The 15563-nt window shown below is 41.9% G+C and overlaps 1 protein-coding gene across 2 annotated transcripts; it reads left to right on the forward strand.

Moving 5' to 3' along the window:
* The first annotated feature begins 2402 nt into the window (after positions 1-2402).
* Positions 2403-14933, forward strand: LOC146648559 (serine/threonine-protein kinase tousled-like 1-B). 2 transcript variants are annotated; one of them, XM_085389334.1, is made up of 22 exons: positions 2403-2847; positions 4632-4753; positions 5388-5456; positions 5622-5660; positions 5778-5853; positions 5946-5989; positions 6070-6159; positions 6406-6486; positions 6613-6705; positions 7111-7221; positions 7806-7942; positions 8171-8362; positions 8546-8612; positions 8766-8863; positions 9228-9309; positions 9410-9501; positions 9597-9686; positions 10490-10659; positions 10789-10924; positions 12078-12189; positions 12283-12390; positions 13621-14933. In XM_085389334.1, the coding sequence occupies exons 1-22, from the start codon at positions 2721-2723 to the stop codon at positions 13768-13770; spliced, it is 2286 nt and encodes a 761-aa protein (XP_085245460.1). In that variant the 5' UTR covers positions 2403-2720; the 3' UTR covers positions 13771-14933. The 2 variants fall into 2 exon arrangements, with proteins under 2 accessions (XP_085245460.1, XP_085245461.1); XM_085389335.1 differs by lacking the exon at positions 5622-5660 and having other exon boundaries at positions 2404-2847.
* Positions 14934-15563: the final 630 nt, after the last annotated feature.

The following is a 15563-nucleotide window of genomic DNA, read 5'->3' on the forward strand; positions in this document are numbered from 1 at the left end:
CAGCTCAGTAAAGTTTTCAAGCAGTCATTTATGCACACCTCAGAGTCCCGCCACAACATTTCAATCAGGCTGAGGTCTGCACTTCGACTGGGCCATTGCTACACCTTAATTCTTTTCTTTCTTCGGTGGTTCTGTGGTAGATTTGCTGCTATACTTGGGATCATTGTCCTGCTGCGTGACCCAGTTTTGGCTAAGCTTTAGATGTCGGACATAAGGCCACACATCTGACTCTAGAATACTTTGGTATACAGATGAGCTCATGATGTAAAGCCCAAATCATCACCCCTCCTCCACCGTGCATCACAGTTGGTATGAGGTGTTTTCTACAGAGGTGCCAGCACTTTCTGAGGAATCAAGTACATTTTATTAGCAGCACTTAGCTGCTACTTACCCTCTTAATTCCTATAAAAGCAGTAAGGGTGTGCTTAGTGTTTCCACACACTGCATTTTGGCTTATTTAATGTTAAATAAATAATAACTCATTATAATAATGTTGTGTGATGTTGTTCATTTGAGATTGTATTATAGAGTAAACTTTATTCATATGATTCTACTATTACTTTTTTACTATTTCTAATGTCTCTTGAATCTGTAGTTAAACTAATCATTTTAGTCCATGAGGTATGGTCATCTTCATACGATGCGAGATTTGAAAGTTTTTCCCTTTTCAGAAGGATTCTTGATTGTCTTGTAAATATTCTGATGAGCATATTTGTTACTACTTTTAGCCTTATTGAGTAGTCGCCTACAGTATGCTACATAACTGCAGATGCATATATTTACTAATACTATATTTCAATATTTTCAATACATAGGTACATTAATTTTTATTCCAAGTCTACCTGCTTTTTTATTACTGGATTGATTCATATATCATAAAATGATATAAGGAAAGAAGGATGTTGGCATGGACTGCATCCTAAATTGTCTTACTTTTATCTGGACTTTGAACGTGTATCAAGGTATTTTAAATGTTTCTTTATTTTCTTATAATTGATCGAGTTTTTCTATGCTTGAAAATAATTGAAATACTTTAAACAGAAAATTGTTTGTTTTATATTTTTTTTATTTTTAACAGTTGGACTGTTGGATGCCAGAGCTGTTATAAAAAGTCATACCTTTGCAACTGTGCGGCTACTTCTTTTCCGCTTCACTTCCTCTGCTTTGTCAAACTTTTCTTATTTTCTGAAAGGCCATTATTGTTGCAGGCCTTAGCTGTGTGCAGTATAGGCAAGCCGGAGGCAGTTTGTAAAATGTCAGCCAACACTCCCGGTTTTCCATCAGGCATTTGATGCTCCTGGAATGTCGTGGCTGCTTCTTGAATATCAGCTTGCCGTCAGCCCTTTCCTCATAACACAACTCCAGTTTCATACCTGGAATTACATCATAACGGCTGAGTGACTCTGTGTGTGTGTGTGTGTACATACATAGTGTAGCGTAATGTAGTACACTGCTTATACAACCTCCTGATTGCCTGTCAAGACGATTGCTCTGTTACCATGGAAACCATGTGACAAAAAAAAAATAATCAGGTTACCATGGGCAGGTGCATATGAGGTGCAGTATGATCATTTGTGGCTCCGTCTGTTGCCTGATGCAATATGACTGCAAGGGGAAGCTGGGTTTGACAGACACAAAATCCGTTTTGCGGTGTGTTTACTATCACTTTGAATGTTTATCTGAACCCGTAAGATTAAAAACACTAGAAATATTAGGGATTAGGAAGCTTCCCCGCACAGTCGTTGACTCCCAGCTGCACATGTCGAGGTTACATAAATGTATTAGACAGGAATCCGAGGGAGATGTAGGCCAGACAGTTAAATGTTAGAGAGTTTTGTGTGTGTGTGCTGCCTTACAACACAGCAAAGGCATTTTGATGCACTGCACCAATTTTGGAACAAAAGACCTTATAGCCCAGACCACATCACTATCCTCCCACCACCTGCACCCCCCCATACCTTCCTTCCCTCCTCCTCCCCGCAACTTTTAGTTCAAGACTGAAACAACAGTATATCAAGACCACAGCCCTGCCTACTGTAACACATTTACTCAGTCATCACACAGACCCACACGCTCACTCCCTGCTGCCTAATTAAACTGGCACACTGTACGTACTACTTACAGTAGTGCGCATATCTACGAACATAAAGTCAGTTTGTATGACTATGTGTGTACATAAAGCCTACTGCGCGTTTATCTTTCCCTTCCTTCTATCTAAGCAGACACGAACTTTCGGCCATTTTTTTTTGGGTGCTTGTTGTTTTCACCAAAACAAGGAGCTGTTCTCAGGTCGACGCTGAGCAGCGCCTTCCGGTGAACCTCGGGCTACTTTGGAGGAGGGTAAAATGATCCCAGATCAGTGTCTGTTTCGGTGTCACGCCATCCCCCCACCGCGCAGCTAGGCGCGCGCGAGCCTCGCGATAGCCTCGCCTACCAGAATCAAAGCTCCGCTCGCGAACTGGATGCTGACAGGCGCGCGTGCGGTCATCATGCAAAGGTTACGTTGGATCGGTTTCAACGAGTCTCGAAAGAAGCCGCTCCTCCGCAGGACCCGCACGGAGCACAAAATGCGAGACGTCTAGCGACTCCGACAGCCACGGAGTTACTCACGTTTACCGGCCCGTTTGGCGACGGCAGGTGTCAAGAACCATGAACGCGAGTTCGGGATTTCCGCGAACGGCAGTGTGTACGCTGGCTCCTCACGGCGGTAAAGTGGCTTCATGAGTGTCCAAAGTAACAGTGGAAGTGGTGGTGGAAGTTTGGAGGCGACGCCATCTTGGTCGCAGCTCTCCTCGTCCCCAACGATTTCTCAACCACAAATAACGGCGACCGCAAAGAGCAAGGAAGGTACACCAGCTCACCCAAGTGCACGACCCGCTCGCATTCTCCCCAAAGTGCGTTCTTTCCCCCCCGAGAAGTGGATTATTTTGGCCGTGTCGAGCTAGCGTTTGTTCAAGTAAAAAAAATGGATGTCAAGTTCAGTGATGCCGTGAATTGGAAGCCAAATGTCAGCTGTCAGTTCAGTTGATGGCCAGTCTAAGTAGCAACGGGCTATCGTGTTTGCACAAAGGCAGTGCTAGCTTGTTGTTTCGTTTTGTTTCGCTGTCATGTTTCGTGATCTCTTGTCACTCGATCGCCGTCGATCCGAAAACAGTGTTTTTGTAGCAGTTTGTAACATCCTGTCAACAGCTTCTAGTGGAATATTAAACAACGCAGCTATGCATGCATCCATTAATGCGCTGTAATGCATGACCCCGCTACTTTGAACTGCCAAACAGGCCGTGGGTTGCACTTTTTTAAACCAGTTTTTTAAACCACGTCTTTTGCTATGTTGTTGACGTGATGTTATTTACTTGTGACTCGGAGTTGCTGGATGTAATGTGACAAAACTGGGCAAATATCAGCAATCGTTTAGACTCTTCCAGCTAAGGCCATTAGTTATAGGGCAGAGGAAAATTACTGAGACAGCGACGATGTTACGAAGTTAGTCCGAATATGCGTATCAAAATATGCGTAATAGGTACCATACCGATATAGGATACGTGTTCAAGACTATTTTTTTTATTAAAATATTTTTTTTACGCAAGACCAATAACAATAATGTCCAAATAGACAAAATAATTCTCCCAACACGAAGGTCTAGCTTTATAGATCACTTAACCCAAATGTTGTCTGTCCTAAAATAACCCTACACACTATTGATATTTTGTTGTGCTCCCAGTTTGACTGCACAAAGGTTTCATAATGTCCATTATGCCTTTTAAGGCTTGCCCCTGTGCCAGAAGCTGTGTAAAGATGACAGCCAGGAAATGTCCAATAAGGAAACAAACACTTGCAGCATACAGCAGGGAGTATGAAGACCAGCCTTCCTCTCACTTGGGAAACTGGTTGTTCTAGGCCCAGTCTGACTGAGCGTGTGTGAGATATATATGTGTGTGTGTGTGTGTATGTATGTATATATATATATATATATATATATATATATATATATATATATATATATATATATATTACTCAACAGGGTGAGGAGAACTGATGCACACGTGTAGCATTTCAATTAGACACACTGCTGCCGTCTGCTTCTTTTTTGAGTGATGTAGCAACTTGTTATTTTTCCTCCATCTGCAAATGTTCAGAAGTACTGAAATCCTGAAATGTTAAACTGCTTGAGGACAGTGCAATGAGGATGTGTGACAGGCTAACTTTTAAAGAAACAATACTGTAGATGGGCCAGCTGACAATTTTTGTGTTGGCAGACTCAAGCCAGCGCGGTCTGTTCTCGTCCCATTTCTCTAGGTGTAAAATGACCTCCATGCTTTCTGTTTGTACTTACAGTGTCACTCAGCTGCTGTAATTTCCAGCATATATATTGCAAACACGTCTTTTGAAGGGCTGCCTCCTTCCCAGTCGAATGAAATGCATTTTTCTATTTTTATTCTCCTTCTAATTTTTCCTCATCCCATCCCTGATACTGTCGGCTTATGTATTTTCCTGCGCTCGTTTTTATTCCTTTTGGGTATTTTTATTCTTTTTTTTTTTCACAGCAGTGTGTTCTGCTCTAATTCTGTATAGCACGATTATGGGTGATAATATAAGCGTCTCACTGTATTGTGCTTTTGTCGTCATTCCAGGCCCAATGGAGGAGCTGCACAGCCTGGACCCCAGGAGACAGGAGCTGCTGGAGGCCAGGTTTACAGGAGCTGTCAGCGGCAACACGGGAGGCAGCACTGGGAGCATGAGCGGCGGTGCTAAGGTAACACAGTACAGAAGAAGAGATAAATAAATAAAGCCTCCATTTTCATATGTCTTGCTCAAAAACAGTTAGCTAGTGCACAAAAACTTCTTCAGAAAATTTCCCTTTGTGTGTCTTTGTTTCTTGACTCGTTACAGAGCTGTAAATGCCTTTGTTTTTCCCTACTGTAGGAGCTACATGAGAAATTAGCTTGAGTGTGTAAGGGGGAAAAAAACTGCCAATCCAATCTAGTTGACAATTGGTACTTGCTAGCTGTAGAAAACATGCTTTACGGAAGTTAAAGCAGCAATGGCTAACTCCCACCATGATCAGAAGTTGCCAAAAAGCGCTACGTCACAATCCCAGAAGTAAAAATCAAACACGTGTTCCTGCTAGTGGAAAAGCAGGCAAAAAAGTTCCTGTTTTCCTAAAAAGGAGGTCATAGTTCCTGGAAATGTTCATGATTTGGAAGAGATCCAAGTGACACACCTTAGGACTGCAGAGACTAGATTCCTGTCAGATGAGCCAGCCGCGTCGCCTGCCTTCAGCTTTTGTTTTACTGCTGTTTACGTTTAGTGATCATTATAGAACTTGAATAGCTGACTTGTGCTGACTGTTCTCTTGTTCTCTGTGTTTGAATTCTTGCTCTGAATAGGGTCTGGCTAATGAATCCTCTAACCACAGCTATGGAAGTCTGGGATCATCTAGTGACAAAGAGTCAGAGGTGAAACTCACATACAGTCAGAGCATATTACACCACTTAATAAAGAGATGCACAGTAATATGTGCTTATAAGCATAGCCATATTGTCAGTGTTTTCCTTGCACTGCCCACTCTTTCTTTTCTGCCTCTCCTGCTACCTCCACCTCTCCCTCTTTTCTCTTTCTAGAACTCTGATTTGAAAAGAGGGAGCTCTCCTGCCTACTCAGTATGTACTCTTCCTTCCTGCTGCTCTTTCCTGCTGAACACCACCACAAGATCCTGCCTTGTTAGATAAAACACAGGGGATTCATGCTTTTCTTTTTTGTTTCATATCTATTTACAGACTCCGGAGAAGAAGCACTCTGAGTCGTCCAGAGGGAGAAAAAGGAAAGCTGATACCTATTCAGAGAGTAGTCAAGGTATGGTGGATGTCTGCGTTAAAGCAGCATGATTCGGGGGGGGTTATTGATGGCTGACATTGAATTTGAACTGTTTTGTTCTGTTTTTGCAGGAAAGACCTCGACACGTGGGCCCAAGATCAGTGACTATTTTGATGTGAGTATTACAAAAACTGCTCTTTCTTCTTATCATTTCGAACCTCTTTCTTAAGTCTTAAGTTTATCCTCTGTTCAAAGTTCCAGGGTGGAAATGGTTCCAGTCCAGTCAGAGGTCTCCCATCAGTTCGCCGCTCTCCGCAGAACTCACACTCTGCCCCAGGCTCCATCGTGAGTATTTGAGGGATGAACTGGGGCTTCACCAAAGTCGAGTGTCAGCCAAATAAGGATTATTTAGCACTGTGAATTCTCCAAAGCTACTCTAGTACACTTTAAGAAAACAATATGATAAGCAAATAAGCATGTGTCCTCTAAAAGTCTTGCTCAGGGATCAGACTTACTTGATCGATTATTGGCATTGTGTACAAGTAAACGTCTGTAAATTTAATATTTATAACAAAACTTTTGTGTGCGTAGATCCGGCAGAATAGCTCCTCACCTACTAGTCTGTGCTTTGGAGAGCACAATCTCAAAGCTTCCTCAAGCAAATGTGTCCAGGTAAGAATTACACACTGACATGATGAGGCTTTTTTCCTTTTCCTTCTTCTTCTTCTGCTTCTTTTTAAATTTTTATTCAGGCAGTTGTCGTCTCTTACTGGTGTCTGTTTATTTGGCTTTTTTTAGACTGAACTGACGGGCCTAAAACTCGCTGCCCTGGAGAGCAACAAAAGTTTGGACCTGGAAAAGAAAGAAGGGCGAATAGATGACCTGCTCAGGGTGAGTTAGATCTCCGTGTTGATCAGCAGTTGATGAAGGATGGACGGCTGTTCAGATCGCATGGGGCTGTAGTCTCCATATCAGTCAGTTGGCCAGTATGCTTTAATCTTCAGGGTTACTTTCAAAGGAGAGGAAGTGCCTTTAGTGCCTGGCTCTGACTTGTAAAACATTTATGTTGACTGAGTGTTTACATGAAGATGGATCCAAACTAAACTTGTTGGTCTGGCTGGCTAGCATCATTTTAAATAATCTAGACCATATGTCAAGGTTTTTGTTGCCATGTCCAGTTGATTGATTGGCAAGTAGGCATGATTGTAGTGGACCAAGATTTTCAAAATCACACTAGGTTTATATTACATGTAAACAGTCTTTCATTGTGTTCCTCTTTGTTTTGTTTTTTAACAGGCTAACTGTGACCTGCGACGGCAGATTGATGAACAGCAAAAACTCCTGGAGAAATACAAGGAGAGACTCAACAAGTGCATCACCATGAGCAAGAAGCTGCTCATAGAAAAGGTGTGTTTTCATACACATACATACATTTGGCTAAAAAACAACATGCTACATTTAAAGCTGATCGTTTCTCTTTAACATGTGAAAGAGGAGATGATGCAGGAGTGTGTTACCATGTATTAGCTAATGTTTACTGAGTAAACGTGAAGCTTATTGTTTGCAAAGGTGACGACATTAAAGAAAAATACATTTCTTAGTCCAGTGTTCTCTGGTGTTTTAGCTTTGCTGTGGTTGTACAGCTGCTGAGAGAAAGAAAAGCGTGTTTCGGTTGGTAGGTTTTTGAACATCTTCACCAGCCACTTGTTCTCATTTGGATTCCACTGAGATAAATGTAGTATCACAGTGGTGGAAGGACTTGGTGTTTAAACAACCTCTCTTAGTTCAGAGTTGTGTTGTTTCATAATATTTAAACGTTGCTTTTAGTCTGGATGGTAATTGATCAGGGTTCATCACTGGAATATTTTGCTAGAGTCCTTAGCTTGAATTGAAAACCGTATCAAGCCTCAGCTAAGATACTTCAACAACAGAGCCATTGTTCTAACTGTGTGCCTGCCTGTTTTTGTTGTGTTTTTTGTTTTTGCCCACAGAGCACTCAGGAGAAGCAGTCATGTCGCGAGAAGAGCATGCAGGATCGCCTCCGTCTCGGCCACTTCACCACCGTCAGACACGGAGCATCCTACACAGAGCAGTGGACTGACGGATACGCATTCCAGAACCTGATCAAGTGATGTGTTGTTTTTTGTTTTGTTTTTAAATCAAACACAGTCAACTATTATTTATAGTTGACTGTGTTTGGATTCTTTGTGGAAAAAAACCCATTTTTTTCACAAGTGATTTTTCTGTGCAAGCTTCACTTCACAGCCAAGAATATAAACAGCGATGAGTTGTCTATATCCAGCCTTAGTGTTTGCCGTATGATCCATTTCTTGTTTGTGCCTTTCTTTCTACACAGGCAGCAGGAGGGCATCAACCAGCAGAGAGAGGACATAGAGCGCCAAAGGAAGCTGCTGGCAAAGAGGAAGCCTCCAAACCCTGCAGCTCCCTCCCTCTCTGTGGCCTCCGCATCTGAGCCCAAGCAGCGCAAAACGAAGGTGGTTAACGGCAACGATTCTGACCCCTTCCTGAAACCCTCCTTGCCCCAGCTGTGAGTACAATGAAATAAGTATATGCTGTCTGTGAGAATGATACTAAACTTCTCTTCATTGTTTTCTATGGGTAGTTTTAACTTTCACTTTTGAATATTTATTTTTTTAAAGTTACTGAAAGCCGTGGTTAGCAGTGGTGTCATTTGGAATTAGGAAAATTCGATTTCTATGTGTTTTGGCAGACTGACCCTCGCTGAGTACCACGAGCAGGAGGAAATCTTTAAGCTCCGCCTTGGACATCTGAAGAAGGTGAGTGTTAAAAAAAAAAGGAAAAAAAGCATCAGCTAATAAACCAACTGTTTGTGAAAACATTGTTAAAATTCTGCTAAAAGCAGAATTTGACCATAACTATGAGTGAAACGCTTTTAAACTGTAAAATGTTTGAATTTCATGGTTGTCCAGGAGGAGGCAGAGATCCAAGCAGAGCTGGAGCGGTTGGAGAGGGTGAGGAACCTTCATATCAGAGAGCTGAAGAGGATAAACAACGAGGACAGCTCAGCGTAAGTGTACTCGGCAACCCCGCTGAAGGATCTTGTTTACTGACAGTTAAGACGTGACTGTGGATGAGCGTTAGTATTATTTTCCACAGTGGTCATTTAGTAGAGCCGATGAATGAAAACAAAATTAATGTGTAATAAAATCATCAAGTGGTCACATAATGAATATAAATCACAAAGAAGTTGGTGATTGCCTTGAGCAGCTGTGTACTCATTAGGTTAATTCCTCATTCATTGGCACCGAAACTTGCTGTATCACAAGGCAGATGATATAATAGAAACTTCACACATCCTGAATGTATGAATGGTTAGTATTTTTTTATGCTGTGTTAATTTTTTTTGCTCACTAAGCATCTTTCTCACTCAGATTTAAAGACCATCCCACCCTGAATGAGAGGTACCTTCTGTTGCACCTGCTGGGCAGGGGCGGCTTCAGTGAAGTCTATAAGGTATTGTCTTTGTGGAAGGACTGCGCTTTTCCTGTTTTCTCTTTGGGCGTATGTATGTTTACAGACAAAATGTCTGAGTGTGCTTTCCTTTCACGTGCAGGCCTTTGACCTGTTTGAGCAGCGCTATGCTGCTGTTAAAATCCACCAGCTCAACAAGAACTGGAGAGAGGAGAAAAAGGAGAACTACCACAAGTAGGTCTCATCCACAGACACAAAATAATTGAGGTCCACAAAGACAACATGTTTCCCTATTTACACATGCTGTTTTGACACATTTTCCCTTCTAGGCATGCATGCAGGGAGTACCGGATACACAAGCAGCTGGACCATCCCAGAATAGTCAAACTGTATGACTATTTTTCCCTGGATACTGACACGTGAGTGACCTGTGACATCTGCCAGCTGCTGCCCTGCTGGGTTCACATATCCTCAGGATGCGCCTCTCTTAGCACTGTGTTAAAAACTTTTTTTTCTAATGGCTGTAAACCAGCATGGTGCACACTAGTTAGTGTTGAAGCTTCTCAAAGACCAAACCCAGTAAATATTCAAATAATGCATGAATTGTTTGTGTTGTGCCTCGAGGCTCCAGTTCAGGGTGGTATCAGATTAGAAAATCACAGTGGAATGTATGATTCAGTGTTAACGTGCTCTGACAATGGATGTTATTTTTTGAAGGTTTAACTTCTGTCTGTGGGTGTTAACTCAGCACATGAGCTGTAGTCACCCAGACTCGGAGGGTGCTTAAAGGAAGTGGCAGCCAGTCTCACATACCTAAATGAGGGCATTATATGTTTGTCCAGAAAGACAGTTTAAATATTTCTGAGGTTACTCTTGCTCATATTGTACCGACTTTGCAAAGTGTTCCTTGGATAACTAAGCAGCTCGCTTACATGGCTGGAAACTGAGATCGGTCTCATTAAATAGCACAAAGTCCTGACCCTGACCTCTGACCTACATATGGGGGAAGGAAATGTCTCTTCTTAGCCTCTAGGCTTTCCATCTCCTGAGAGAAAGGTATACTGGTTAATCAGTGTATCTAGCTACTTAAGGATCACTAAACTGATGACAAGCTGAAGTTGCAAAGACTGTTCTCGTCTTGTTTGTTCATCGGGTTTTTTTGTTGTTGTTTTTTTTTGTTTGTTTTCCTCTGTATGTAACCATGTGCATGTGTCTTTGTTAGGTTCTGCACGGTGTTAGAGTTCTGTGAAGGAAATGACCTGGACTTCTACCTGAAACAAAACAAGCTAATGTCAGAGAAAGAGGCACGCTCCATTGTCATGCAAATTGTCAGCGCGTTGCGCTACCTCAATGAAATCAAACCCCCCATCATCCACTACGACCTGAAACCTGGTTAGTCTCCTGGTTGACATGAAATCAAAGTCAATTGTTGTTCCTCTAACGATTTTTAGTGTTTCACTGTTAAAGCAGGATATCTGATTGTTAAACACTTACTGAATCTCCTGCGTTTGTGGCAATTAGGTAACATCTTGCTGGTGGATGGTACAGCATGTGGAGAAATCAAAATCACAGACTTTGGCCTGTCCAAGATAATGGACGATGACAACTATGGTGTTGACGGCATGGATCTCACATCACAGGGAGCGGGCACCTACTGGTAACACACACACACACACACACACACACGCTAATACTCTTCCCAGACTGACAGACAGGTTAAACCCATGATTGCAGATTACCTGAAAGAGACAGCGCACTAAATCTGTGGGCGTATGTCGTGTATAAATTGTGTCTCTGCGCTACTAATAAGCTGTACGGTGAATTGTGACTGAAATATGGTAGGTATAGAGTCAAGTATGGATCTGCACAGGTTACAGTCCTGAACTTACCCACATGAGAAGAACAATAACAAAGATGTCACATGCAGCATGCTATCGCATAGAAGGAAACAGTGGAGGGCTAAAAGTGCCGAAATAATTATTCACAGATGTATTTATTTATGTAAATGTGTCAGAAATGAATTTCAATTGAAAGTAAGGAAATAAATAGATCATAAATAAATTTATCAATAATTATTGAAAATATTTGTTTATTATCTAAAAACATTGAAGTATTTCACTGTAATTATTTCCTGATTCGTGTGCTGCAGTGCAGCATGAAATCGTTTAAACTGTCGCTACAGCTCGTCAACGTCTGATTGGTTACCTTGCATATGTCTCAAATAATGGACTGATGGGAGTGGTGATGTGGACCATCAGGTATCCCAGAATGCATTGCGAAAGCCAGCTATTAACTGACCGAATGATCAAAATGCATCGTACCCACTAAGGAAAGCCTGCTCCACGCACACAATTTTCAAAACCCCTGTTGACCCTCACCACTCAGTGAATGGTTATATAATTATCCTATGTTCTAACTGACTAGTGATGTCTTATTGATTTTACTGTTTTGTCTTCCTGAGCAAATTGGTTTGGTCAAGATTAATGAGACAAATTGAAAATTCATTTTAGCACTTTTAGTCCTCTGTAAGTCAGAGCGTATAGTTTTATTTATAAATAAATTTGCAGCACAAAAAAAATGCACAAAGCCCCAAATTTTGGCCTCTTGTCGAACAGCTGGTGCTCTGTATGCAAGTGTGTAGTTGTGGTATGTCTGAGTGTGTAGATTGTGCCAGGAGAGATCACACCTCTACCGACCTGCCCGCGTATGGAAGCAGCTCAATTCAGTTTTTTAAAGATAATGTCATATAGTTCTAATCTGATAGCCGATGTCCTTTTTTTAAAAATCTGTTTGCTTAATCTTGTATTTAGGTACCTTCCTCCAGAGTGCTTTGTGGTGGGGAAGGAACCACCTAAGATCTCCAACAAGGTGGATGTCTGGTCTGTGGGAGTGATCTTCTTCCAGTGCCTCTATGGACGCAAGGTGCCGCATCGTAACACCATGCACCACAACATCCAATGTCAGATGAAGTGACATGAACATTTTGAATTTGAATCTTGTGTTTTGTTTTTACAGCCGTTTGGTCACAATCAGTCACAGCAGGACATCCTCCAGGAAAACACCATCCTCAAAGCCACAGAGGTCCAGTTCCCAGCGAAACCACAGGCCAGCACAGAGGCAAAGGTAACGCACACACAGACACGTTTACAGACACACGAGGGCATTTACATCACCTTTATTGATACAGCTGCTATAAAATGGATGCTGCTTGCGCTTAGTTTTACTCCTGTTGCTCGATATCTCAAATTGCACGAACATTATGTTCATAGTGATGCAATATTTCAACATTAATGCAATAAAGCTGAAACTCGGGACTGAAAAGTAGCCTGTAAATGGCATCTCCTAATGACCTTTAACCACATAGCATCTTAATGGTGAGTTAATAGAGGGCGCTGTGGATAAAATCTTCTATATTTTACACCCATCTAAAAGGAATATCCATAGATTTAATAACCATGCTGGGACGTCTGTTTTGGGCGCAGGTAATTCAATACCTGACAAATGGATCTGCTGTTTGACAGTAATGCAAAATCCTGTAAAACCCAAAGTGACATGAAACAGTCCATCAGTAAATAATCACATCTGGCGAAATTTAGAGATATTAAATCGAGGCAAACCTTGTGTAGTTGAAGAGATAAACTTCTATATTATTTTAACACAAATGTAATGACCTATTTGTCTGTGGTGTGAAAGAAATCAGAAAAGTTCACTGGTTTTAGTTTCTCACATTTCAAGATGATTTTTTCTTTTTTTAAGCGTAAGCAGGGTGAGACTTGTGTTGCAGTTTTGGCTACAGCTGCACACTAATGTGTTAATAATTAACAGAGATTTAGTTTGGCAGTCCAGCGACACGTTGACACATGTTCGTTCATCTGAGTCAGCTGCAACCAGTAGTTTCCTATTCCTCGACTTTAGTTGGGTGGGACAGCCAGACACACATGATTCATTTTAGTATTTCTTTAGCTAGCTGCTAGCTACGCCCCTTCCTTTATCACGTCTTGTTTCCTACCCTGATATCATTCAGCTGTTTCTCCAGAGAGGATCTCGTCCTACACTAGACTCCGACTACAAATTTCAGAGCTGAAGTAGCTGACAGTAGTCTGTGTTCTGGCCTGAAAATTTGCTGCAAGCTGGAGTGACACTCAAATGAGAGCCTATAGCTGGTGGAGAAATGTTAAAAGCAGAATAAGAATACCCAGCCACCCGCAGTTCACCTGTGAGAGACTTACTGGAGAAGCAGCTGATAATATTGCCTTTTCATAAATAGGATCTAAATTAGTGGCAAACAGTAACAAAAGGTAGAGTAGCATATGTCTCCTATCATTTTAATTTGTGCTCTTTTGTGCTCTGCAGGCGTTTATCCGCCGCTGTCTGGCCTATCGCAAGGAGGATAGGTACGACGTTCACCAGCTGTGCTCGGACACCTACCTCCTCCCTCACATGAGACGCTCAAACTCCTCCGGCTCTCTGCAGCCCTCCGCCTCATCTCTTCCCACCTACTGACTAACATTCTGATGGGACCGTCTGGCCAGTCTTGAGGCAGGAATGTTCATCGATTAGTAGATGTGGATCTTTGTTTTTTCTTTTTCTCCACCTGAGCTGTTGCTAAAATGGATACATTAGCAACAGAACAGGAGAAAAGATGGAAAAATGAGAGGAAGTAAAGGCTGATCATGCTCTTGAACTCAATTACGTGAGAGAGGAGACGGAGCATAAAGCGAAGGAATAGATGGGGAGAAGAGCGGAAAGCAGACGACGACGATGAATCTAGAGGATTTGTTTAAGGAATTAACTCCTTAAAAGACATTAAATGACCTGCTCCCTTCTCGTAGCTCTATATACATCTACATGTAGACACACGCACGTAATAAAACACCTCATGAGGTGGCTAAAACTCACGTCAACATAACGCTGCAGTTACAGTCTCGATGCTAATGAGGGCGCTGACCAGCAGGGGTCAGAAGATGGGGGTTAACGGACACGCAGAGGAGGCACCGGTGTTTGAGGCGACCTGCAATTCATTTTAATGAGACGCCCGAATGACTTTACCTGTAGCCTCCTATCTGCACCCCACAGGGATTAACTTAAAAAGTGATCTGAGACGAGGACTCTGAAGTGACCACGTAACCTTTATCAGACTTGATGTTTAAAAACAAAAAAAAAGGAAAAAAATTACATATTTCTGGATTCAGTTTGCGTTTCCAATCCAGATTACCTTCATCTGGTCTCCTAGCTGGCTTTTAGCACTGCAATGTGGGCTTTATTCCCGCTTCATCAAATTTCACTTCCATTTACTTTTTTTTTTTTATCCTCCTTTTTGTTGCTTTACAACATAATTGAGGTCTACAGGAAGTGGATCTGTGAATCTGTCTTAATCGTTTTTTGTTCAGGTAAAAAAAATCCGTCATGTTGTACCCCCCGCCCGCCCACCAGCTCTCCTGAAGAAGAGGGGGCGGGGGGCTGGATCAGCTGTTGCTGTCATCAGGACGCAGAATTGGTTGTAGATTTCGCGTGCAGGAGACGTCAATCATTAGCAGATCAATAATATTGAGGCTTTTCCTTGCTACCACTTAGCTCCATTTAATTTGTATCTCCTCCTGAAAGCTGTTCTCAGTTTGCTGCTATAAGTGTCGCTTTTAGTTTGTAACACGTCTGTGAATGATTTTCACCTCGCATATGTGCATACTTGAACTGTGTTAAGAGGATTTTTTGTTTGTTCTTATAAAATAAGACGCCCGCTGTGCTGTTCAAGGGAATGCAACACATTCTTCTGCCACCAACATTCAGCCTCTGTGTTTTTGTTTTTTTTGGTCTATTTCCCACCCACAAAACTTTTTTTGATTATTTTGATGTAAAAGTCCGACAGACCTATAGAGCAAAGGCCCAGTGCGCTGTGTAGTGAGAAATGTTCATGCCAGCAGAAGTGTGCACGCTCCAGGTTGGCTGCGGTTGCAGCAAGATTTACTGCGGCTAGAGTTTGAGTGGATATATCCAAATGTTGTCATTGTCTAAATAAAACACTTACCTGTATGGTTTTGTGCCTTTTAAGCCCTCACAAATGTAGGCAACGTGGATCCCGGATTGGTAAGAATTTTATGTGCCGCAAGTGATAAGGGGATTGATAAAAATAATGCTTTAATTTAAACATTTATCCTGAATTGATTGTTGAAATGTTAGCTGTCATATGGGTAAAAAACAAACAGAGAAACTCAACATCAATTCAGAAACATTACAAGAGCATTAAAGTGCAGGAGAGGAGCTCCCATGGCTTGTGTGAAAGTGAAAGCAAGTGAGGA

The sequence above is a fragment of the Rhamphochromis longiceps genome, linkage group LG18, assembly GCF_057381845.1.
Source record: "Rhamphochromis longiceps isolate RC_006_pf linkage group LG18, R_longiceps_female_GT1.1, whole genome shotgun sequence".
Lineage (NCBI taxonomy): Eukaryota > Metazoa > Chordata > Actinopteri > Cichliformes > Cichlidae > Rhamphochromis > Rhamphochromis longiceps.

Bases quoted from the DNA above. Each gene is read 5' to 3' on its own strand.
- LOC146648559 (XM_085389334.1), top strand. From the start codon at position 2,721: ATGAGTGTCCAAAGTAACAGTGGAAGTGGTGGTGGAAGTTTGGAGGCG. The intron at 8,864-9,227 runs GTAAGTGTACTC...TTTCTCACTCAG, and splicing joins AACAACGAGGACAGCTCAGC to ATTTAAAGACCATCCCACCC. The intron at 10,660-10,788 runs GTTAGTCTCCTG...TGTGGCAATTAG, and splicing joins CCACTACGACCTGAAACCTG to GTAACATCTTGCTGGTGGAT.